Source organism: Neopelma chrysocephalum, unplaced genomic scaffold, assembly GCF_003984885.1.
Source record: "Neopelma chrysocephalum unplaced genomic scaffold, ASM398488v2 Primary Assembly neopelma1_60, whole genome shotgun sequence".
NCBI classification, from domain to species: domain Eukaryota; kingdom Metazoa; phylum Chordata; class Aves; order Passeriformes; family Pipridae; genus Neopelma; species Neopelma chrysocephalum.
The window spans coordinates 11683763-11709235 of NW_020897715.1; the positions used below are offsets into that span (position 1 = coordinate 11683763).

General features: G+C 42.3%; 2 protein-coding genes across 2 annotated transcripts; one reads left to right on the forward strand and one right to left on the reverse strand.

Moving 5' to 3' along the window:
* The first annotated feature begins 79 nt into the window (after positions 1 to 79).
* LOC113966437 (apovitellenin-1-like) lies at positions 80 to 8811 on the forward strand. The gene is made up of 4 exons (XM_027681132.1): positions 80 to 5731; positions 7183 to 7281; positions 7639 to 7798; positions 8447 to 8811. The coding sequence occupies exons 2-4, from the start codon at positions 7221 to 7223 to the stop codon at positions 8541 to 8543; spliced, it is 318 nt and encodes a 105-aa protein (XP_027536933.1). The 5' UTR covers positions 80 to 5731; positions 7183 to 7220; the 3' UTR covers positions 8544 to 8811.
* Positions 8812 to 21006: 12195 nt separating this feature from the next.
* GPR15 (G protein-coupled receptor 15) lies at positions 21007 to 24810 on the reverse strand. The gene has a single exon (XM_027681447.1). The coding sequence runs from the start codon at positions 23033 to 23035 to the stop codon at positions 21929 to 21931; it is 1107 nt and encodes a 368-aa protein (XP_027537248.1). The 5' UTR covers positions 23036 to 24810; the 3' UTR covers positions 21007 to 21928.
* Positions 24811 to 25473: the final 663 nt, after the last annotated feature.

The following is a 25473-nucleotide window of genomic DNA, read 5'->3' on the forward strand; positions in this document are numbered from 1 at the left end:
TAACCCATTTTTATTCTCACTGTGATTGGAAACACAGGTTTGCAATGGGCTGTAGTTTACTGCTATTGGAAACAACAGATTTTTTTTCAGTAAATAGTATACTCCTAGTCTGGAGAGATACTGGTTCTCTTTGTTAAGTGCCCTGGCACTGCAAGGAGCCCAGTCTGTAGAATGCTGGTCCTTTGCAAACCAGTTACCGGAGAAAGGCTCCAATGTTCACAGAGTTGTAAAGTCACAAGACAGTAGAATAATTTTGATTGGAAGGGGCCTCTGGAGATCATCTGATCTGGTCCCCTGCGATTCTGGTGTGGGGAGGCACAGCATCTTCTTTCTAAGGCCCTTTGTTGTGCTTCAGAATGTGTAATGTTTGTTGCTTCTGCCTGGCTGCTCAGCATAGTTGGGGCAGTTGCTTCCTTTTGTCCCCACTAAGCCTCTCTCCCAAACAGGAGGATCACAGTGTTGGAAGGATGTTCACTGCCTTAAGATCTCACTAACTTGTCTGCAAATTGCCGGGTTATCCACCCTTTACTGACTGAAACAATCTGGCCTTCTTTAGGCTTAGACCTTAGTGCCTTAAAAAATACTTGTTCTAGCCTTTCATCGAGACTTGAATTTATTTTAACTTAAAGGGCTAAATTTACTAAGGTTTGGCCTTCTCTTCAGGGACTGAGTAAAGTATGACTGCTGTCCCTTGCACCATGGACAGAATTTCCCTCAACTCGAGGAAGCACGTTTTTGGTGAATATATCTTTCCTAAGCCAGGTACTCTTTTCCATGCATTTTATATTCACCCTTGGCTCTCTATGCCATGTATCATATACATGGGGTGGGATAAAGGGCTCTGAAGAACTCTTACAGTCACCATTTTTAATATTGTCCATGATCTTTACCTTGACACTTACACAGCGCTGCATGTGTGGTGCATCTGATCTGTAAGCTAGATTGTAGGGTTCCCTCATCTTTCACCTTACAGCTAGAACACAGAATTTTTCTATGCTCTGAGACCACTTGTGAAGGAGAAAAACTTGCCGTTTCTCCTTGATGTGATTAATCCACTGTTTTAATTTAAAATGTGCCGGAGAAAGAGAAGCCCTCTGGATGCTGGCTGCTTCCACGGGAAACTGGCTTGCCAGAGGCACTTCTTGGATTTAAGAGACTCAACGGTTCTCAAGGAGCTTTTGGAGAATCTTGTGAATTATTTTGTAACCCAGAGGCAATGGAGATTGGCCAGTACCAATGACTGTCTTGCCTAGTTCATTTCCCAGCCAGTGCCACGTGGGACACTTGCTACTGTTTGTTCTTTAATGTCCTAATTACTGATGTACTTATGCTTTCCCTTGGAAGACTGACTTGGAGAGACTTTCATTTTGCCCACCTCCTTGTTTTTCTTTTCTTTGGACAATGATGGGAAGTATCACACTTCATACAAATGGTCCTAGTTGGATATCCGATGCAGTTGCTGGTCGACCAAAGGCTACTACAGAGAGTGCTCATCTTCCTACAGTTTCTTGGCTGAAAGTGCTTATTCCTGATTTCTGCCTCTGGAGATAAAGCAGGAGGACCAACTAGCTTCTCTAGTTGACTTTGTTTCAGAACCAGAGGCCTACCTTTTGAAGACAGAGGGTCTATTTGCCAGCAGTTGTTTGCTATCAAAAAAAAAAGATCTAAAAGACTAACTCCAAAGTTTGAATTTAAGAAAGGAGGGCTATATTAAGCGTAATACTTGTCTGCATTAGACCCAAACTGAACAATGTGAATAGACCCACAAGTCACATTTGAAATATAGGGAATTAGGTGTGTTTGCAGAACTTGCAAAGCCAGTATCACTCTTGAATCTGTTCCTCAGCCACTGGCTGTGAATCATTTTTATTTTTATTTTATGACCTGCTGAGGATTTTATGAACCCTCTCTTCTATGATGGACTAGTATTTTTATTAGTTAAGAGGAGTTTATGATGACTGCAATGACAGAAAATAATATGAGGCACCTTCTTCCAAAACTAGCATCGAGTTCTGACTTTAGCTTTGCCCTCTGGTGACTTTTAGCAGATAGCCAGGACCCTGCAGATTCTACCCATGGAAGCTGAATTGGTAACTTGGAATTTGATTCTCTCCTTGTGCTTCATAGTTTCATGCAACATACAGGACAACTTTTTCCTGTCATTCCAACCAAGCCCAAATGTCCAGGTTTCAGGGAAGGGCTGTCCCTTTCTCCATCAAAGAGTAGAGGCTATTAGAGACATGAGAGGAGATCCCAATATGGTAGCATGGAAAGAGTTCATTTTCATTGACATTCAAGTGTGTATAAGCCAACATGTGCCCAGCAAGTTTTCTCAAGAGCAAGAACCCCCTCACACTGCAAGAAAACCCAGATGATTCTGTAACGGAAGAAGCTGTTGGAAGCTTTCTGCTATAGTATGAGCACTGCAGAGGCTGTGCTTTTTTATCTACATCCTATGAAGGAGCCCTCCATCTTTATTTGCTCCTCTAGTCCCCATAATTGAGCTAGGGTGACTAATTGCAGATTGTGTGAACACAATTTGTGCTGTGTGAAGTCTGAAGAGTTTTATCTTTATCATACTTGATATCCTCTTCAGTCACTTTGTTCTTATTTATAGAAACATTAAGCAAAACTCTTCAGGGAAAACTGATTGTATCTGAGTGTTAATTCTGTAACTTCTTAAATTGCGACAGAAGTAGACTAAGTTATCCAGCAGGGAAGCAGAAATGATACCAGGTTTACTGGTCCACAGACCACTGCGGTTCATAAAACACCAGTTGGTGGTGGGCTGTGAAATAACGACAAAGGAAATCTACTTTTCAACTGCAAGCAGACAGAAAAGTGGGAAGGAAATAGGCTCTGCTCTAGATGCTTATTTCTAGTTTTAATTCGCTATAAATGAAACCCATTGTGACAGCACTGCACAATACAATGTGAACCCTTTTTTCCGGTAAGATTACAATGTCTTTGACTTTTGAAAAGAGACTGAGAACTAAGCGGCTCCAATACAGCACACTGAAAAGAAATAGCAGTAGGAAATCACCTAGCCTCACTCTTTCTATATTGCAATTTATTGATGCTTAATTTTTCAGCCATTCCAAAGAGCTGATGTTCATATGTCAGCCCATTTGTGATGGAAAAAGTTGAATGTTTCACATATGGGAGTTATTGCTATTCTAGGGTTTTGTTCTTCTTTTCATGCAGTTGAAGGAATATATCTTACTCCCCAAAAATGAATCTTCTGTCTAGGATAAAGTGCCTTCATAGCCACTGGAGTTACCCTAATTTAAGATAATGTGACCATGCCACATAGAGAGGGCCAGATAAGGACACCCATGCTACTGTCAGCTGCTTTGCACCTCAGACCAGAGATTCATAAGAGAGATAAAAAATCATGTAATATTTCTTTGATTAAGAAAGGACCTGCAATATCTGGGTTTCTTGCTTATTTGCAGAGCGCCCTGCCATTCTGGAATGCCATTCCAGGAATGGAGGGCAAGGGCTGCTTCTGTGCAATCATTGATCTGGTCTTGGCAAGTGCCTGCTTGGCAGTAGAAAGTGCTGAAATGCCCAGTTGCTATCTCTGCGATTGTATTCATGATAGCACTAGCTAAAGCTAGGCTGACTAAGCTGGGGAAGTTACCTTGTGTGATACAACCCCGAAGCAAAGCTCTTCAGCAGTATGTATTACCACACAGGGCAGCTAAGTCCCCTCTGTGCCACTACCTCCAGCAGCACATCAGTTAAAAACACACACATAATGGGGTGAGAGCCTTCCATTTGTTGACCTGACATAGGAGAGGGATGACACTTGAGGTTATATTAAATTAACCCCCACAAGTAAGGACTGCTCATTCCTATTTCTGCTGAGTTTAATGCCTATAATGTGCCTTGTTACGGTCTTCTGAATGTTACCCCAGCTGTAAAAGCAGATTATAAGTGTGTAGATCCTTTTCAATGAATGTCACATGTCTAACTGAAATATAAGAGAACTTTCAAGCATTTGCTCTTGTGTGTACTTCCTAGTTTATAAATTGCTTTTTAGTGTTTGCACCACAAGTAGAACTGAAAATTCTATGTTCTTATTTCTGGAATTAACCTTGTTACCCATTAGTAAGAATCTGCTGTTGTTTTTTGGACAAAAATGCAAAATTATTTGGTTCAATGGGGGATTTTTTTTTCTTTTTTTGGAGCCTTTTTTTCTTCGTTTTTCTAAGGAAGATCATTTGAATAAATACCAAGAGAGGGGAAAAATATATGGGAAACCACTGACAGCCCTCTTTAATGATGTGACCCACTCTAGCCATCAGTGACTGGCTGCCATGCCTGTAAAGTGAGAACAGTTACTGTTTGATTCTAAAGCACTTGAAGTACCATGAGAAGAAAAGTCTTCTAAAAATTTTGTTTGGTTGATAAATGAAGATACTGGTTGAGCTTTTCACACTTCCCACATGTGACAGTCACCTAATAAATAAGTGGCCAACATAAAAATGGAGGTCTGTTGGGGCTCACATGGTAGGTTTAATTTATGTCCTCCCATTCCCCTTAGCTGATGACCTTTGTAGCTCAGTGTTGCAGCCTTTCTGTCTCTTCCCCCTTCTGCTCAGTGGTCCCATGTGCTCAACTCAGATGGCTGACCTGACTGAAGACCCAGCGGGCACTTGGAACCTGACCTATGGGAAACATGCCCTACAGCAGCAATGCCACCACTTTCTGACTGGGACCAGGGATCTTTGGGAGACATTATAGAAACAGAATAGTTTGCATTGGAAGGGATCTTACAAGATCACCTCATCCATCCTACCCCTGCAACTAGACCACGTTGCTCAAAGCCCTATCCAACCTGGCCTTGAACGCTTCTGGTGATAAATAAGGTGTCCACAACTTCTCTGGACAACCTCTCTGTTCCAGTGTCTCACCACCCTCACAGTAAAGAATTCTTCCTTGCATCCAATCTAACTCTGTCCTATTTCAGTTTAAACCTGTTTCCCTTTCTCCTGTCACTACAAGCATTGGTAAAGCCTATTTCTTATAAGCACCCTTTGAGTATTGAAAAGCTATAATAAGATCTCCCTGGAGCCTTCTCTCTAGGCTGAACAGCCCCAATTCTTTCAGCCTTTCCCCATGGGAGAGGTGTTTCAGCCCTCTGATAAGTTTTTGTGCCCGTCTGGGCATGCTCTAACAGGTCTGTGTCTTGTCAGCCTGTGCAAAAAGACTTGACCATGGGGAAAGAAGAAATGTGAGAGGGGTGCACACTTACCCCTGTGCACCCTTTGGTTAATGCGTTTGCTGTAAATGGAGGGGGAAATGCCAATGGCCATAACAGCTGTAAGTAAGTTCCAACTATCAGAGCAGGGAGGTTACGGCACAGACCTTCCCAAAAATTCAGCCCAGGTCTAGCTACTGTTAATGTGGAATTTGGTCAACTTATGAAAGGGGTCTCTATGACACAGATGCCTGCGAAAGTAGGGGACTCGGTGACCCAGGAGCTGCCTTCCACATCTCTTAGGCTCAGGTCAGACTGACCCTCCATTACCAAATCTCAATAACAGGTCCAGAGTCCTCCACAGCTTCTTACCTGTCCCACTGAGCTGGATGTGCTTGCAAAAGAGCAAATGGGGAAACAGAGCAGGACCTTTGACCCCTCGCTGTCATTATATTCGCTCCATAAATGCTGGTGTCTCAGATGAGCATCTACCTCAGCTTCAGCCTGAGAGAGAAGGCAGGACAGGTAAGCGCTGAACTCTCTGTTCTGGGTGGGATGGGCATTGTGACTGGTGTATCTAGATCGAAGGGAAGTGAGTGAAGATGATCTTCTATTTTTCCCCATTTCTTATTGCAAGCCAATAAGAAATTGGCTTCTCACACTCCACAGGCAGGATACTGATGAAATGGGGGAAGGTGGGGGTGCTTGAGGTGACCTGGATTGAAGCTGAGTGATGGATGCTCTGTAAGACACTCATAGGAGGGTCAAGCCCATGGTAGGAATTGCAGAGTTTCAGTGTTGGAAGATACATAACCTTTTCCCAGCTGCCTTTACCACAGGGATTACAGGCTCTAAAGTGGATAAGAGCACCTCTTTATGCTCTTGGGAAGCAAATTTGCACCTTTTCTGTACATGGAGAAAAACTGCCTCTGGGATTAAAAATCAAGGTAGGGTGGTAAAGGAGCAACTGCTGCTGGGCAGCAAATGTCTAGTAAATGGAATGGTAGCTTTTGGAGGCAACTGTGCACAGAAGGATGTAAAAATGGATGGAAATTTCCTTACTGGGGGATAAGAAGGAGCATTGACTTGTAGCCACCTGGTATGGGATTTAGCAAAGCATTCACATGTAATAGACTTGCAGCCTTTTTTACTGTTGCAATTCTAAAACTTCAATGTTTTCTTCATGTTGATCTGAGTGATGCAGCCCTATAATTGAGGGCATAAATCAATATTAATTTCTAAACAAGTTTTTAAGTGCAGAATGTTTGAAAAGCTTGTTTAGATGTAATATATTTTCAATGTACCAAGTACTGAATTTTCAATTCTCCAATTCTGACTTTTTTAACAGACAAAAATAAAGGAAGTCAGATGAAGCTAAATTTTGCACTCACTCCCTTTTGAGAACTTGTTCTGCTTGGGCTACTATCTGCTGCATTAATCCCAGAGTGAAAAAGACAAGTGAACCTAGTTGGCTGGTGGGCAACTTTCCTCAGCTAAAGCAAGGCAAAATACTCAGATCACTGGGTCACTAAGATGATCATTGTATGTGATGCACACATGCACACTAGCACAATGTTCTTTAGAGCAATTTAATAAAACAAACAAGGAAATCCCACATTATGAATTTTTCAGTTGTACTTATGCATAGAGGAAACCTGTTCTTACTTCTGGCAGTTTTAGTGTTTTGTTCATGTGCTGAAATAAGAGATTTTAGCTCTCATATAAAAGACCTAGCTTTACTCTCACATATTTCTTTGAGCTCTGAAAGTTATTATTGTGGATATTTGTGATTATACAAATAAAAGGACACCTTCATTTTTATACTATTTTTTCCTCACTTCTTCAGAGTAAATGCACTGTGGTCTTTCCTGTTCTTGTCTTCATTTATTGGTTAGCTTTGTTGCAAAAATCTGGTGTTTAACCAACATGTTTTATTTCTCTGAAAATAAACAAACATTGTATGCTGATTCCTGCAGGTCTCTCAGTATAGAGAGCAGAACTGGTACTGCAAACCATGTTGCAATCCAGGGTATTGGTGATAGCTCTGATTCTGCTCCTCAGCACCACTCTGCCTGGTAAGTCTGAAAAGCTTTTCTGTCTGCCTGAGACAAGGCTCAGCTCTACAGATTCTCACTGGACTTAAGCCCAGCACTACAGTTGAAGACCATGAATACATAGTGCTCAGCAGTGTGAAACAAGTCAGTAGAGATCTGGCATGAAAATTGTCCTTACATGGCAAACACTCTGCCATGTAAGGCCTGTGGCATTCACCACAAAGAGGTGAAGAGGTGCTGCTGGATGCTACTGGAGCGAATTCAGGGGGAGGTTCTGAATTTCAGAGTTTCAAGAATCTTTCCACTGCACCTGGGGGAAAATATGAGAGACATGAGTGACTGGAAAAGCCTGATGGGGTTTTGCCTCCTTTTTTTCAGAAGTGCACTCAAAGTCTGTCTTTGAGAGAGACCGTCGTGACTGGCTGGTCATCCCTGATGCAGTTGCATCTTATGTCTATGAAGCTGTGAACAAGGTGTCCCCTAGAACGGGTCAGTTCTTGGCTGATGCTGCCCAGACTCCAGCAGTTGTTGCAACTAGGTATGGGAAGCTCCTCTGTGCTAACGCTGCAATAGCCATGTGTGAAAAGGGAGAGGGAGGAGTGGGAGGAAGAACAGATTAATCAAGTATCTATATGGGGAGACCCAATGGGAAATGAATCAGCAACCAAAGCCTGATGTGACTACCATGGGAGTGAGGTGCTGGGAGGTGGGGTGAGGTGATATGGTCTCCTGTGAAAGCACAGGCTCTTCCCAGGGATGCACATTGTACACGACCATGCTTGTGGGGACAGCAGGTTCTGCTCTTTATTCTTGGATAGTGAGGGAGGAGGCCTCTGGCTGGTGGGGGATCAGCTCCCCTGGAAGGGTTCTCGGTGCTTCTGTCTGTGAGGGGCTCAGTACTGACTGTGCCATTGTCACTTGATGCAAATCACAGAATTGGCTCTAGCTATGCATACATATTCCTCAAGGAAGGGGAATGAGTTTCCTCACAAAAGGAAAATCATGATCACCCTAGAGACAGAGTTTCATGTAACTCATGGCACACACATGCTGCCTATTGAGGAAAGCCTCTCTAAGACTGCTGAGGAGCTCTGCGCTCAGTGACAGGCAGCGTGATATCCACAGCAGATGGAGATTACACTCATGTATTTGTGTATCTTATCACATGCACTGTCATCACCTGCAGGAACTTCCTCATCAGAGAAACAACTAAACTCAGTATGATGGCTGAAGAGCTGATTGAAAAAGTAAGGAACCTGTGGAGAAGAGTCCGAGGCTATTAGCCAGAAGAAGACAAGTCAGTGTCTCCTGATGTGAATTGTTAACACCCCGCAGTGTCCTCTTTCCTCCTGCTCCTACTACGGGCTAAGATCAGTCGATAAGACAGAATCAATGCTCCTCTTAGTGCCACTAGAGGGAACCCACCTTCAAAGACCAAAAGATGGAAGGCATCTGCTGAAGCCTCCCCCAGAAAAAAAAAAGAACACGCAGCTGGGCATGGGGAAGACAATAAGATTGTAGAGCTCTTCTGTAGCCAAATCTTGAAAATTAATTCCTCCTGAAAGGCTTGGCCATTGCCCCTCTAATAAAATAGTGTTGGTTGTTACACTTCCTTAAGTTTCTTATTTGTATTGACTATTACAAAATCACACTCACCTTGGCATTCCATTCTGCTAAGAATGTAGCTGTTTTCCACAAGAAGTTGTTTCAGGCAATGCTAACAAACCCTGACTGTTCAGGCACTTTTAACTAAGCTCAGATTCTTCTTGGGTAGAGGGGGCACTACCTGAGCATTTTTCAGGGTAGCCACAATATGACAACTGTAATCTCACATAAAGAAAGACCATGAAATTTAAGTCCTAATGATTGTGCTCCTTGGTTAGGTAAGAAGCAAGTAGGTGCACCTGTACCAAATGTATTAAGATTTCAGATAATTTGGGAAAACAAGTGCTAGTAAACTGAACTGTCCATCAACCTGAGCAGGACTTTAGAAGTGTGTTTTATCAGCTTATTCAGTGAGATTACTGAATAAGCTTTTCCAAAGGAGAAACAAGGGGAAAATGTCTCACTATCTTGACCAGTTTATGAGAAGGGCACCTATGCCCAGCACTGTCTGTGAAGGCCTGGCAGGTCCTCATCAGCCCTATATAACTGCATCATTTCAGATGCCCACGCTGGACAAAGACATTCATCTAGTTTCTCATTAAGCAAGCAGAAACAAGTGGGCAATTTGTCTGAAATCACAGTGTGAGACTGTGGCAGAGGCTAAAACAAAACCCTGCTAGCCTGAGAGCTAGAAGTCAGGTGCACATGGGTAGAACTACTGGTTTGGAGGGAGAGCATTGCTACAACTGGCAAAATGAGATTTGCCTAATGACTGCAAGGCAATGTTACTGTCTTTTTAGATACATCTCCATTTACTTTTCCCTCATAGGGGTCTAAAGCCCCAAACTTTATTCTGCTTCAGCATTACCCTTAAGTATTTGTCAGGACTTGAGAGCAGCAGTAATGACCCTCATCCATGCACTCTGCCTATGGACCCAGGAACCCCATCTAAGCTCAGGCTCTGGGCACCCAGACCTATGGCTGCTCCTGGCTGTCTTGGCTTACTGGTGGGTTTTCTTGCATTGATGTCGGACCTACACTGTAGGTAGTAGCCTCATTCCATCATTGGTTGTGCTTCTTGGATGGACCTTGGATCTGAGTCGTAGCCTTGCCTCCAGCTCTGCCTCCCGCTGTCCTGAGCAGACTCCCTGGTATGACTGAAGGGCCCTGTCACAGTTACTACCTCACCTCCACTTGGGTACAGTGGGATTGTGCCCCGGCTGAGGACATCACAACCTGTGCTTTGGTCTCTGCTGGCTCCTGAATTATCCTCCCTCTTAGAACATCCCAGCTCTTGATGCTCCCTGACAGTATTTCTAGATTATTAGGTAATCAACAATTGAATAGGGAAAGCTGGAAAAGCAGAGAAGCCCAAGGAGTAATTGAGAGATGTCAGTGTTTGGCCCTTCCCATGGAAGTGTGCAAGAAGACAAAAGAAGAGAATGGGGGTGACAGGGAGAAGCAATAGAGGAAATTGAAGGAAGTATAAGAATCAGCAGCAATTGTGCTAAAAGCTGAATGTATTTCCCCAAGGCTATCCTTTATCCCCCCTGATGGGTTTGACTATGGAAATTAACTCAAATAGATGACAAAAGGCTTATTAACAGAAAGGCTAATTAACAGATGAAGGCTATATTTCATCTGGTATCTTTCTGCCAGTCTCCATTAGCATTGGTGGGAGAACTGCCCTGACATCACATACGTAGTTCCAGACTTTTATTTTAACCTGGTCTCCACATTTTACAGAAGTATTTGACCACCTCAGGAGAGCAGGCTTTGCCATTGTTGAGCTTCAATACTCCTATTACTTGGGTAGCAATAGGGGTGGGAGATAAGTGCCCTAAGCAAGGCTTTTTCTCCAGCCTGAAGTGCTGGATGTTGAAAATCTGTCTATTCACTTCCTTTCTCAATGATCAGAGAGACTTACTGCCAGCAGTACTTGATTCTCCAAAGTTTCCTATTGCCCCAATCTGAATTTCATCTCCCAGAATCTTTGCTACTGAGAAGTTTGCTTCAGCACAAACTGAACATGCTGTGCCTGTTGTCCTGTTGGAGCAGTTTAGTAGGCTCAGTAATGCAGGAGAAATGAGTCCCCAGTGTTGTGGGGTTCGTTATTTTGTTGATTTTTTTTTGTTTCTTTAACTGTCAGTGAGATCAGTTATAATCTTGAACTTAACCACCTGTCTGGAATAAAAAGCCCTTCTTTTGCATTTCCTTTGTCCCAGCTGCTCCTTGATACTATGTGCAATCAGAATGAAGTCAGTGTCCCCATGCAACAGCAAGTTCTTCCATCTTCGGTTGCTTTACCACTTCTGCAGAGCTCTTTTGCAGGTTTCTTTATTGCTGCCTGTTTTGCTTAGACAGTCTGTGCTTCCCTGGCCACGAATGAATGTGCACATGCATATGTATTATGTAAATGCACCAGTATTTAGAGGGAGATTCAGAAAAGCGGAAGTTTGGGCAGATAAGAACATTTACCATGTGAAAAACCCAGGACATTTAGCTTTTTTGCTACTAAGATGATTTCCTACCTGCTTGGTTTGCATATGTCTGCTCAGTCTTTCTTTTTTTCCCCAAATATAACCCTTGTAGGAGAAGTCCTGCAGCTTAAATTCCTTCTTGCCCCAGGGAAGAAATACAGCTTTCTGAGTTTTCTCAGAATTGAGCTTGTTCTTCCGGTATTTCAAAAGTATTCCTTTCTGAAAGACTGAAAGTCATGACAGAGCCTGAATGTGCCCTCAAGAGTTTGGTGTCCTGGAAATCCTTGTTGCAGCCTTTTCAATCTATCTGTATGCACTGCCAAAAAGAGTAGGAAAAAGTCTGGAAAGCACAGGAGTCTCAAATTGCATTTTGAGCCTGTTGTGTGACTTCACCAATGCAAGCCAGAGGCATTTCTATATTGCACCATTGCACAGCTGGAGCAGAGCAGTACCTGGTATGAATTCCTTGCTAAAACTTAACAAAGTTTTGATACTTTGTTAAATGCACTTAATTGTATCTTTTTGCTTTTCTGCAATGCAACGTCCAGAAAATTCAAGCCAGCCACATGCTCATTAGCTGTTTGATTTTAGAATATGGTCAAAACTGAATCAGCCCATAGATCTCTGCATTCGTTTGTACTCAATCTCTTCTGATCATGTAGTTAGTTATCTATGCATTTTTATGCTTGAAAAGAAGTAAAAAGAAAAGCTTGCAGGTGGTTAATCTGCTGCACAATCTACAAAGTAGGGCAATCTACAAAGAGCAAAGTAGAAAACAGAAAATCTCCCACCGCCACTTCTGACGTTATTGGAATCACCCTTTGGTGTGTTCCTTAAAGGCAGAAACTAGCAGCCAGGACAGCATTCAGGCAGGGACCAGGTAGGAAAATAAAAAAGCTTTTTATCCCCGAAAGGATCCTGGGACAAATTCATAGGACATGTAATGAGAGGGGCATATATTTTACTCTCAAAGTTTAAATATTTCCTATCAACTCTCAGTTTTTAGTCGGACTAAACAGCTTAATCTGTAATTTCTTTCTAAAATATGTATAGAAATCACTTCCCAGGTGATGTCTGTTAGAGTTCACTGAGTGCTTCAAGATTCTTGGAGAGGCTTTGTAAGTGAAGCATTCATTTCAGTGAGATTCATGTCACAGGAAATTTCTTTGTGAGTAATCATCATTCACTTTGCAGCTTTGGAAAAGCTTGTGGTGTAACAGGTTCAACTGAGTCCATTGAAAAAAAATCTTGAGAAATATCAGGTTTCTGTTGTTTCCGAGATGGGTGAATAACCTGCAATTTTCTGCAAAAATGTCCTTTCTTTGAAAATATTTATTATGGTAAATACTTTACACCATTTTCAGTAGCTCAGAGTGTCGATGGCTTTTACATTTTCTAGTTCCCCTCACCTCTTACTTTAACTTGTTAAAATCCCTAACTAATGCTAAGGAACGCACGCCTCGGGCTCTGCACTGCTGTGAGCAGTAGCGGCTGCTTTTGTCGACAAACAGCCCAAGTCCTTCAGCAGGGGAAATCCCTGCACGGGGCGTTCTCTCCTTCCAAGGAGAGAAGGCGAGGACTGGAAAAAAAAGTCACGTAAAGTGTCTGAAACTAATGGCTGGTAGTCACACCTACACACACGGACATTTCCATCTCTAGGTACTGTATTGTTTGCCCTCTGGTGAGGGCTGCGCGGGCAGGCACAGCGAGGTGAGGGAGCGGACTAGGATGGTGTATGTTCCCTGAGGCGCAGAGCTGACACGGCCGTCTGTCAGATGGCTCTGCGCTTTCCACGGACTTTTGCCAAAGAGGCTTTTCCAGATTACTTAAAAGTAAACACCAAAATCACCAACGGGGTGCCTGTGCGTGGAGCCAATAACGAGAAGAGGCAGCACACGGACGCGGCAGGTGGCTGAGGGTCAGCGCTCCCTCCAGAGGAGGGAGGGGGTCACCGGCCACTGCCAGCGGGGCAGGAGCAGCGCCTCGGGGGCTTGGCGAGGCCGGCGGGGAATGCAAGCCTTGCGTGCCAGGTCGGCCCCGGCGGGCGGCAGAGATCAGTCAGCGCCGTTCTCCCTTTCGCTCCCCGCCCGCAGTTCCCGCCGCAGGGCGAGCACTGACTCAGAGCGGCACCGCCGCTTCGCACGCGATGCCGCGGCCTCGGCTCCCACATCCCCCGCCCCGATCCCGCCACCGCTCCAGCCCCGCTCGGGAGCGCAGGTGGGCTCGGGCACCGAGAGGTGCCTGGGAAGGAAGGCCAAGGGGGTCCCCAGCCCAGTAGGGGATGCTCAGGGAGGCGGGAGTCGGGCAGAAGTGGCTGGAGGAAGGGAGGAGCAGCTTTGCAGCCATAAAGCCGCTCTTAGGGGCGGCTGGGACAGGTAAATTGCTCTCTGCTGGGCGGTTGACCCCGGGGAACGGGAAGGGTGTTTCGGCATGGGCCGAGTTGGGGTTGAGAGGCTGCAGCTGGGACGGCGTTGGGTGGGGAGGGTTTGAATGTTGTTTCTGTAATACACAGAAAGGCAGTTTTTCGTATGTGTTTGTTCGCTTACCTGCCTGCTCAGCAGAGAGATGGGAGTTCCTTTCGCTTGGGTGTGTAGTGATCACGCTGTGCTTTGCAGACCCAATTTTTGGGGGGAAGTGATGGTGTGCCAAATTAGGTGATCCCGTGTTGCAGACTTCTTTACATTTAGATTTGAGGATGATACGGGAGTAGGTCACTTCTCGAAAATGTTTCTTTGTGAAAAGTTCCTTAAACCATTTCTGGGTTTAGCTATTCAAAAACCTAGAAAATTGCAGCACAAGTTACCTGTTTTGACAGTAGCTGTGAAAAAACTTCTTTAATAAAGTTTCTCAGTGCCATAACATGGCGACAGAGCATCAGGAACCGTCCATGTCGCGTGGGAGATGCACTAACTTGCTCACTGCCACAAAAGGAGTGTATCTGGAAATGGTTTATAAGAGCAGTTGCTATCAACCCCGAGCGGCACTGATTACTGAAGATCTTAACAGAATAAATATTTACAAGTATAGCTGTGATATATGTCAGTGAAGAGCAAAGATCGTTTATATTCATAGCTTCCTATCTCCAGGTATTGGGTTTGAGGCTGCTTTATTCTCAGAGTCCACGTGAGAGGCAAAAACTGCAGATGTGAGAGAAAATGTGTAACTGAACCAGTGTTTGGATCAAGTTCACTGATTAGAAAAACCACTTCAAGATTGTTATTTTTTTCCTAATTGTAACATTTTCCCTACTCTGCAAAGGCCCGGTTGTCTCTTGCCTTTCTCTGGGGTGATGATGTTAAAGTTCCTGCCAGTGAAGGATTGCTCCCTCGGACTCTCCCAGGTAACATTCCCCTTAGCGACGGCTTTGAAATGGCGTGCTCAGGTCGGCTTTGATGCCCGCAGAGCCCAGAACTGTAAAACAGTCGACATCTGTTTTCAGCTGTGGTCGGTTAAATGCAAAGTTTTGGGGTTTTGTTTGTTTGTTTTTTAACAAAGAAACCCACGTAAGTCAAACCTTGTTAACAGCATAGGCTGTCGTATCCTTGGTTTAATGCTCTTTTGTCAGCTTAACTGCTGCTGTAGCTGTACCTAATTCAGCATTTCAGGTCTCCCTTGTTTCTGAGCTGCTTTTCTTGGCGTGAAAGTGGGAAGTCTCCTGTTTCTCCTTTTTGGGTGTCAAAAACATCTGGAGCTCCATATAGAGACTCTAGCAATTTAAGTAACTAATTCAGCCTTCTTTTTTTTGGCAGGTAAAAGCTTGTGGTGGTTTTTAGATTTCAAAGGAGCTTTTAGTATTGTAATGATAAGGTTGACTTGATAGAAGTCCTGTTTTGTAAAAATAACTGGTAGATATTGCTGGAGGAAGCAAATGCTACTTTTACTTGGAATTACCCATTTTTCCAAATGGTACATTGATACCTCTGAAAAATAAAGATCTGTTGTATAAAATCAACACACATACACGTGATGACATGTAATACTTTACTACTTATTGAGGAACAATGTTTTATCCAAAATAGTCATTCATCTGATCAACTGTATCTGTAAAAATGTCCTTTGTCCATAGAAACTCTGTCTTTCTTCTGAGGACTTTTTATTAGTGGTTAGGTTTAAAAATTTTCCACTTCAATTGTAAGCACCTTTTGTTCTGTCATATATTATTGTGGAGGGTGCACTGGGTGGCTGAATGGGAGAGGAAAAAAAATATTTCTTTACTGAATTGACTCACTGTAGGTCAGTAATTTTTGCCAGCTCATGAGCAATGCCAGAAATAGGCTGCAGGGAATTGTCATCTGTCAATCTAGAGAAAAATGCTAGTAGCAAAAGACAAAAAGACAAGAACACCAGACACTGTTACAAGTGTTTGGGGCACCTAATTGGCAGCTAGCCACCACAGAGGGCTGGCTGGTAATGCAGACATTGCTAACTCATCCTATGTCATAGCACATAAAATCAAAATACATTGAAATAAAATAAAATTAAACAAAAATACAACAAATCAAAATATATGAATGCAGAAAGTACTTCAGTACTCAACATGCACTTGCTCCCACAGGGTACCAGGATTTATGATTGATTCCCTTGATGAAGTAAATCACAGGCCCGACTTAAATAACTGAGTAAATAAAAAAACTGGTTTTGAAGTATCTAAACTGGTATGTGAGAGCATGTCCATTCCCTGAGTGAACTATGTGGTCATTCTAATAGGTGGTTAATATTCTCAAAACCTTTGAGCTTTCCTTTTAAATGAAGGTTTGTTGCAAAGAAAGCATGTGGTTAAAGGGTAAACCTATGAGTTCAAAAGCAATTAATAGGAACCTCTGAATATATTTGCATGGCATCTCATGATATTTGGTGGATTTCAGGATAAAGAATGACCACCTACCCTTGCGGTTTTTGACAGATATATGTCCAAGATAATCTATATGTATTTGCTCTTAGTGAACCCGATGATTGCCTGCAGTATTCTCCAGCCATGCTGGTAATGCCACTTGTGTTAAAGCATGAGTTAGAATATAGGTTTGCTTTTTTCAATTAAAAACGAAGAAGGCTGCATGTCATATTTGTCCTTTCTATGAACATGAGATACTCAGTGTTAAAACCCAGTAGTATTCTACAGCCGTTAGCAGGAACTTCAGCTTTTGGCTTTTTACACTACAGTTTATCACCTTCTTGCAGCCACAGGAGAAGAGCATACACACCTTAGCAGGGGTTTCAGACATTTTTAATAGCCTCAGGATGGCTTCAGTCTCTAAAGTGGCTACAGAAATGTGTGCACCACAGCACCATCAAAACATGTTGCCAAAATGTTAGTCCTGGAAGCTATGGGATTATAAGGGTTGTTCAAGGCTTATTCTCTTCTTTAGTTAAATTTAGTCCTTTTTCCATGCAGCAGCTCTGCTCTGAAATGTCCTCATGCTCTTTCTGTGCAGCTTAGCACCTCTTTATCCATAATGCCCTGGTTGGTTATAAGGAGAACATGTGTTTCTTGAAAGCTGTCAAGCTTTTCCTCTTACCCACAACACTTCTATAGGTGGTGTGATTATACCCGTGAAAGGTAGCTCCCACGGGTTCAAAGACAGGCAAAACCAAATATGCACATCTCTCTTTTTTTAAAATTTTTTTTAATGGTTTGAGTGTTTTGCTCTGTGTGAGGCACGGGTAGATGTTTCTGTGGTTCCCAGAGGAGGGAGGGTGAGGAGTGGGTGACAGGGGAAATGGTGGTGTGGTCACGCGGTTGTTCAGGCAGTGCATAGAGGGAAGTCAAGTGAGTGGTCAAGTCAGGTGCACTATACTGTAGATGGTAAACATCTGTGGGGTATTTATTTATACACAGCACTTCTCAGTAGAAAAAACTGCTCCTTGCATTTAAAGTCTGACTTCCTGGACATTTACCAGTTTTAAAGCTAGACTGAAATTTTGGATTGATTTAAAAACCACTGACCAAGTTTCATTCTCCAAGCAGAGTGCCACACAGTTTCACAAACTGGTTTTCTTTGCCTCAGATTGAGGGTAAAAGAAAGGGCATCCTTTGGGGAACAGCTGTTCTTTTATACTCATATTAACTAGTTTTGTCACTGTAGAAAGAAAGAGGGAATCAGATTTTGGGATCTCTGTGGCACTGTAGAAGACAGAGGTGTGGGTTTTTTTCTAGAACTGACTAGTGACTTTTGGATGCATCCAGTTATTTCCTGATATTACTGAATCCATTGATTTTTGAAAAACCTGCTGTTTAGAAAGTGAGTAATCAGCCCTTTTTGCATATCAGTGCTTTGCAAAGGATCTGAAGCAAGGCATTTACAAGTGAAAGCCTCTGAATTTACTAATCACTTTGGGGGAAGCATTCTCTTTCAGCACAGATTCTTACCTTACTTTCCCTGTGCCCTGCTCTAGTCCCCAAAGCAGCAAAATGTAGTCCAAATTTCAAGAGAAACATTTGCCTCTTCTTTTTTGAGATCTGTTGTTGAGATGCCTCTTGTAAAATCCCATGTGGTCTAGAAAATATGAAAAGTAAACAGTAGAGGAAGTATGTTCACTTCCTAACTTAGTGGGAGCTTCTGACTAAGAATGTGGTCTCATACTAATAAGGAAACTGTTTTGAAGTTTGAAAATATGTATTTTGGTCACAATGCATTATTTAGGTGACTGATACTGATAATGTTGCGTGCTCTCAAACCATAACATGTGGCCTCGATTTCCAAAGCTGCTGCAATCTGTTACAGAAACATAGGTGAGGTGAACTGGGAAAATAAAATCAATTCATATTTAAAAATAAGTATCAACCCAAGCAGCCTGGCCTTGGGCAGGACTTTTTTACCAACTCAACTTCCACTCAGGTGGAAGACTGTCTTTCGTCTTGAATGCTGTTAGTTTCCAATGCACTTGGTTTCTCATCTCCTATATTTTGCATTCTTTATGAACTCAGATCTTAGCTGCCCAGATGTTTGGAGCTAAACTCCCTCTGACTTTTACTGAGACTGGAGTACTCCAAAGCCTCCTGTCACTTGCAGCAAGACTCCAGCAGGGTATTGAACACCCACATCTGCGAAGTGAGCAGACGATTGGGCTGTTATTGAAACCTGAAGTGCACTAATTGCAGGCTTTGTGGTCACTACTTTCTGTTCTTCACCAGCCATGTAACGTGCTTCTCAACTGGGTGGAGCCTTTTAAACAAGAGAAGAATCATAGAATTGTTTAGGTTTGAAAAGACTTTTAAGATCATTAAGTCCAACTGTTTCCCCTAGAAATTTTGGGACATGTAATGAACTGTGCTCACAGCTTGTAAATCTACTCAGAAGTTCCTGCTGACCCCATGAATGCAAGTGATCATACAGGGATAACAAATTAGTATTCCAATAGTATGTAACTGTTAAAAGTACATGTAAGTGTCCCCACCGCTGAGCTGACATCTCTTTGTACTGTATGCCTTGCAAACACCTGAAAAAAAACCCTTCTTTTGTCAACGACCTTACTATTCCTGTGCAGTAGTCAACAAACATATAACCGCAACATCTTTGCAAAGTCAGGAAACGTTCTTTTTGTAATTCACCCTATTTGAAACCCGAGGCACTGCTTATATTCAATCTGAAGCTATTCCCTGTGTGACTTTTTCCTCAGTTCTCTGCAACTCAAAGTTCCATTTAGCTGCAGTGCAGTGGTCAGTGTTAGCACATCTGGTGCTGAAATGAAGGTTGCAAAAATTCTTTGCCTATTTAAAGTAACCATCAGGTCTGGATACGATTTTTTTTTTGTGTTGAGATGAAATACTCTATTTCTGAAAAAATGCTGATTCACTCCAGCCAAAATGGAGACTAAGAGATGCATCTAACAGGGTCCTGATTTATATCAAGAAGCAGAGGCACTTCAACTGTGATTATGCACTTCTTATGAAAGTGCACCAACCTCTAGATTGTTGGGGGTAGTACTGGTGGTGTAGCTGTTTTCATTAAAAACCTCAAAAGATCTTGATTTCATTCCAAGGCAGTACAAAAGCATCTCTGAAGTCATAAAAATGTTTGTGGTGGCAGATGAATGTTCCCATCCAGATCTGCTGACAGGTTTTCTAGTAATGCTTTGCTACTTTTTCATGACAATGAAAGCAGAAGTTAAATTCCAAAAAGCCAAACCATATTTCTTAGCAGCAATCACATTGAATTTATTTTAAAATAATGGAAGTGGGAGAAAAAAACCCAACAATCCAAATTACTTACCAAGGTCTTCGGCAGGTGTCATATCAGAATTGCACCATTTCCATTTCACATAGTAAACCAATTTACAGTCATTAAATTCTTTTAACATGCATAAAATAGGCATCCTGTTATATTACTTAAGCCTATCACGTTAAATACTTTCAATCACAATAATTTTGGTATCATCCTATGCTGTATTAGTGCTAAAAAACAATCAGTATTAACATGGAATAGCAAAAATTCGAGAAGTTAGTTTGTTCAAGCATAGGTTGTCTTTTCTTTGAAAAAATAATTGAAAATAATGTTTTCACTGTTCTGAAAATGTCAAATAGATCTACAGTTCACAAGAATATAAAGTACACTCTTTTGGATGAAAGTCTAAAACAATCTGATGAGTTTTCCTTTGCTGACTTAGTTGCCACTTTTGTTTTTTGGTTTGTTTTTTTTTTGCTCATGTGGAGCATTTGCTGTGGCATTTATATGTGATTCTCTTCAAGTGTAGCAATATTTATCAAGTTTATTATTTGCCAAATGCCTGTACTACAGCTTGAGGCAGGAGCTCTTGATACATTTCCTTAGTCATTTTTCCGATTTTATCTGGTATTTTGAAGTATTTAACAAAGAAAGAAAGAAAGAAAACGGCAGCCTTAGCAGAATTATTTAAAGTCTTGTAGATAGATAGATAGATAGATATCTTCCAAAGATGTTGTACAGCTTTGGCTGGGAATTGAGGAAATAATGAATTAGGCTGACTTACTGAATTTTTTTTGTAATAAAAATCATAGCTCAGTTGAAATGCAAATCTTAGGCTTATTTTTGTAAAAAAAATATATAAGTCTCTTGTTATACACTACTAAAGGTAGAGAGAAGATAAGATTGAGAAGAGACAGTAGTTTTTGATGATCACTGCAAATAACTTTAAAATTTGAACTGACACTGGTCTGATTTTCAAACATGGAAGGTTTGAAAACACAGTTGGTGCTTTTCATGCAATTGTAAGCCTGAAAAAGGAGTTTGGCAGCTACGTGTAGAAAGAAAATAAAAATCTTTTAGAAGAGGTAGTGGTGGAGAAAAAACTGCAGGGGAGGGGAGAGCAAAGAGCTAGTGTGTGTTTCTGTAATACCACCCTTGTAGCCCAGGCACATATCCCAGTACCTTACTGGGTGCCAGAGAGCACAATGCCACCAGCAATTGCTAAAAGATACTTTTGCCTCCACAGATCCTGTAGTGCCAGCTCTCCACCTGCCCCAGTGAGGTTTGCTCCATTACCCAGTGGGTCCAGTATGGAACTGGCTGGGGAGTTGGGCAAGATGTCCATGCCTTGGTTTCTAGGTTTGCACTGCCATTGAGTGAGATCTGCTTTCATTTCTCTGCGTGCACAACACAGCTCAACTGCAAGGATCAATAAAGAATGCAAATACCAGGATTTATTTGTAACACTCAAAATAGTCATTCTCATTTACAGATGTTTAGAAAATACAGAGGTGTGAAAATAAAAGCTATGGTGAATGGTACTCGTGCTGTAGTTACATCAGAGGGATACCCCTTCCGTCATTCAGACTCCAATTTTTTTGTTGTTGTTATCCAGAGAGTAGTCAGAACTTCAGGCTTTACCCATTTCTCTGTTTTCATTAATGACATTAGCTGGTATAGCTGTCTTTCCTTTGAAGCCTTTTAGTAGGTTTGCATGAGTGTAACCATTCACCCTGGAACTCACCGTGTCCTTTTACTTAGTAGGAGGTACTGACTCCTTACTTCTGACCCAAGCAGTCAGAAATTGTGTCAGGTCCTCAGAAAAGTCTTAAAAAGCACAAGTGTGCTTTTGATGGTCTTTTTCTTTTAAGAAAAAGGTTAAATGCAGGACCTCTTTTGCTTGTCTTCTGGTTTCTCTGCCTTCAAGTTATCTTCTTTTTTTACTAAAATCACAGGAGCTAGACACTTTACTCATTTTGATTAAAACTAAAGATTTAATGCCATAATAAGAAGCTGAGACTTAAAATGCACAGGGCTTAAATTATAAGAACTGGTAACACACAAATTCATTAAAACACTGGATTTCTAAATTCAGAAAAACTCCAAAAAACCAGAATTGATTAGGTTAGTTTGAGAACATTGTGACGTTTGTGGGTATGCTAGGAGCCAAAAAGAAACACTTGTGTTGGGTTTGTTGCACAGAATAAAAACCTATATACATTTAAGTTCAGAGCTTTTCTTGGAGCGGCTTTGATTGAATCACACAATTCTTTTCTGTTGTTTGTAGCATTTGTGCTGGGGTTCCAAGGTAAGTCTTTCCACCTGAAGCACTGATTGCATTACACTTGCACCTCTGTCTGTGTTGCTCATTTCTCTTTTTCTTTTCCTGCTATCTTTGGAGAGAGAAGTCCCAGCTCCCAGTCACAGGGACACAGAGCGCTTCCTCTTCCTAGTAGCATACTCCCCTGCCCCAAAACTGGATAAGGAATGGCTGAGGCGAGTGTCCAGAGTATCAGAGTTGTTGCTGCTGCTGCTGATTTTCACCCGTGGGCACAGGCACTGGAGCATGGCTCTGCGGATATAGCTGTCAAAGCAATAGTAAATGAAAGGGTTGGCACAGCTATTGGCAAAAGCAAAAGGGCTGCTCACCTTCATGCCCACTTGGGCAACCATGTTGGAAAAACAGTCAGACTGCTTCAGGAGTCCCAAAAGAATGGCCATAAGCTTGAACAAGTTGAAGGGAACCCAGGAGACAACAAAAGCCGCCACTACAATGAAGACGATCTTGATGGATTTTCTCAGTTTCTTATCATGTTTCCTAGTCTTCTGATAATGCACACAGAGTCTCTTGGTGATAGAGCAGTAAAAGGTTAAGATACTCAACAGTGGGAAGAAGAAGGCCAGGATTAAAAGCATCAGCGATGCAATCTGTTTGGTTTCTGTCATGGCTTTGTCTTTGCAGTAAGTCTTTCCATATTCCCTCTTCAGTTCTCTGGACAAAAGGGTTGGCACCCCCAAGCAGCAGGATAACAACCAGACACAGATGCAGAGTGCTCTGGAATAGGATCTTGTTCTGATCCGTCTAGCGATAGAGGGGTGCATGATAGCCAGGTATCGGTCAGCACTCATACAAGTGAGGAGGAGGATGCTGCAGTACATGTTGACTGAGATGACATAGGAACTGGCTTTACAGAGGAAAGATCCTACCCTCCAGCTCCCGTCTGACACCTCCTCGTCCACCCAGAATGGCAGCGTGATGAGGAAAATGAAGTCAGATGCAGCGAGGTTGATGATAAAAACGTCAATCAGCCTCTGGACCTGTCGCTTGAAGACCAAGGCTACAATCAGGACTGCGTTGCCAACAATGCCCACCAGGAACACAGCAGTGTACAGGATAGGGAGGAAAGTAGACATATATTGCAGGTGCTGATACTGGCAGCTGTCCTCGTAGTAGTAGTCATAGTTGAAGGTGACTGTAGGCACAGATGAGAGCTGGCTGGGTTCCATTTCTGGCCAGGCTGTTCTCATCCCTGATCTGAGGGAGGCTCTGAGCTACCCTGCCCTTCCCTTCAAGGTCTTTAAAAACATTTTATCGAGTGAGGGGGGAGGAGTGGAGGGAGGAGGAGAATAGTGGTTTTGTGGGGAGATAATTTATATACTTTTAACCAACCGCATAGGCAACAAATAAGCAACAAGTCTCTGATTAGTCGAAACTTTGTCTTCAGAATAAACACTTGCAGCTTTTTTTAAAAATCAGGTTTAATTTTACTGATTCTATCTCAATTTTGCATTTGCCCATGAAAGCAAACGAGGTTCAGGTTTTGCTTTTTTTTCTTTTGGCGGGAGGGAATGTAGTTTTCAAGATTCTGAACTTTTTATTTTTTAGCACAGGATATTGGTAGCTTGCAGAGATTTGAGATTGTACCAGCTCAGAAGAAGTCAGAGAACAGTGAATTCGGGTGTCACATTCTTTATCTATACTCAAAATATTTTGTATAAACTGCTTGTCAGGGCAAGTTCAACTTTCCTGAGACTTGGAGTTTTTTATTTTACTTGTTCATTTATGGTTGTTGTTTTCTCTTGAGAGTTATCTTATATGAAAACATACAGGGAGAAACACTTAAAACTACTATATCCTTTCTGCACTGTAGTTGGTTGTTCTGTATCAGTCCCAGGCTCTTTGCTGCCCTGCCAATGCCCCCCTCCCGCCCTGCAGCCCCTCCAGTTCCCCTAGACATGGACTCCCACACCCAACTTGATGAATGTGTTAGAAACTTAGAGAATATTAGAAACTTAGAGAACAGTTTTCCAGAGTGTCACATATTCTCCTGCAAATTGAAACTTGATTTGATGCTCCCATCCCCCTCACAGACTTCCTTATCAGCCACAGTCCTGGACTCCAGAGCAGTAGTTTGTTCCTTCTTCTTCTAAATGCAAAGGCTGCATGGCGCTTAAGCTGTTCTTATATACAGTGCTTGCTTCCCTTAAAGAGCTCTGATTTCCTTCATCTTTCATTTGTAGTATCTGTATCACTCCAGCTGTGACTTACCTTACAGACAGCCCTTTCAGCATTGCATAAATCAAATGGAAATTCTCATTTTTTAAACTACTGAATTCATTACAGATTTGTCAGTGCATACTAATTTGAAACCTCTACTATTGGTCGTCATCATCCTTCCTCTCTTCTGCAGATAAATTAATTTTCTCCTTCCTCTCCCTCCCACCTGCATGTTCACAGACCGGCACTTCTTCAGGATTCTCAAAGCTTTCAGGAAATTGCCTACTGGTGCAGGCTCCAGCCCTGAGCACATAGATTGCATCCGCGTGTGTCTCCACAGGCAAAGAGCAACTGCAGATTGTATGGGCAGCAAATCAGTCCCTCCAGCACACTCTGGATGCACTCAGATTCACACTCTCAGTGCTCAGGTTATGTGCTCCTGTGCAGCAGGTGCCTGGTAGGCTTCCAGGCACCTGGAAATACAGCCAGCTGATGTTAAAAACTGGCTGCTGGATGGAAGGATATTTAGGTGGGCACTGTCTCTTGTGTATATGTGCTGATGTCTAATAAGGAGCTAGTTATATACAACTGCCCTCCTATCAGTAGGGCACTAGTGGACTCTAGCCGACTATTTTTAATGGAATGTGTAAGGATTTACTTAGTGAGGGCAATTCAGCCATCACAAATTCTGAAAAAGGATCAAGGTGTATAAAAACACCCCGGATTAGATTAGTGATTTGTATGCCACAGATGTAAATGTGAACCTGTAAGGAAGAATAGGCTAAAAATCATCTTGCCATCTCAACTTGGGTGTAACCGTTCACTTTAAAAATAACTGTGTCCTCTTCCTAAGTAGGAGGCAGCAACCCTTTTTAGTTAGTCCACTTGTGAATTAGAGTAAAAATAACATTCCATGGATTTGTAAAATGCCTCATTGCTATTCTAGGAGTAATCTCCTGCATCTGATTGCCTAAAAGACAATTCTTATTTTCAAGGCAAAGTAAAAGTCTCTTCCGTGGTGCTGAAAGTGAGCAGATACTATTGCTGCAAGTCTTTTTGTCTATGAGACTTGTCACAGGTCAGTTACAGCATGGATTTATGTGCCAGCTTATTCTTTCCCTGGCAAAGCTGACAGAAGGGAATGCAGATCAAAATTCGTAAAACTCTTAAAATCAGGTTGGGTTGAGGACATTGTGATTTGTACGTGACAGATGTAAGTGTAAACCTGTAAGAAAGCACAGGCTAAAATTCATCTTCTCACCATCTGAAGATTACAAAAGATATAGCGAGTTTCCAGACAAGACTTGTGTGAAAGTGCAGGAGTAGCTCACAGTTTACAGAAATTATGTTTGGTGTATTCAGTGCAGAGGTGAGTTTTGTGTCATCTTTGCTTATTTCTACTTCAAGGAATGTGTTTCAGGCTTTTTCTTCCCAGGAGCCCTGGGAAATAGATGCATTCTCTTTCTAT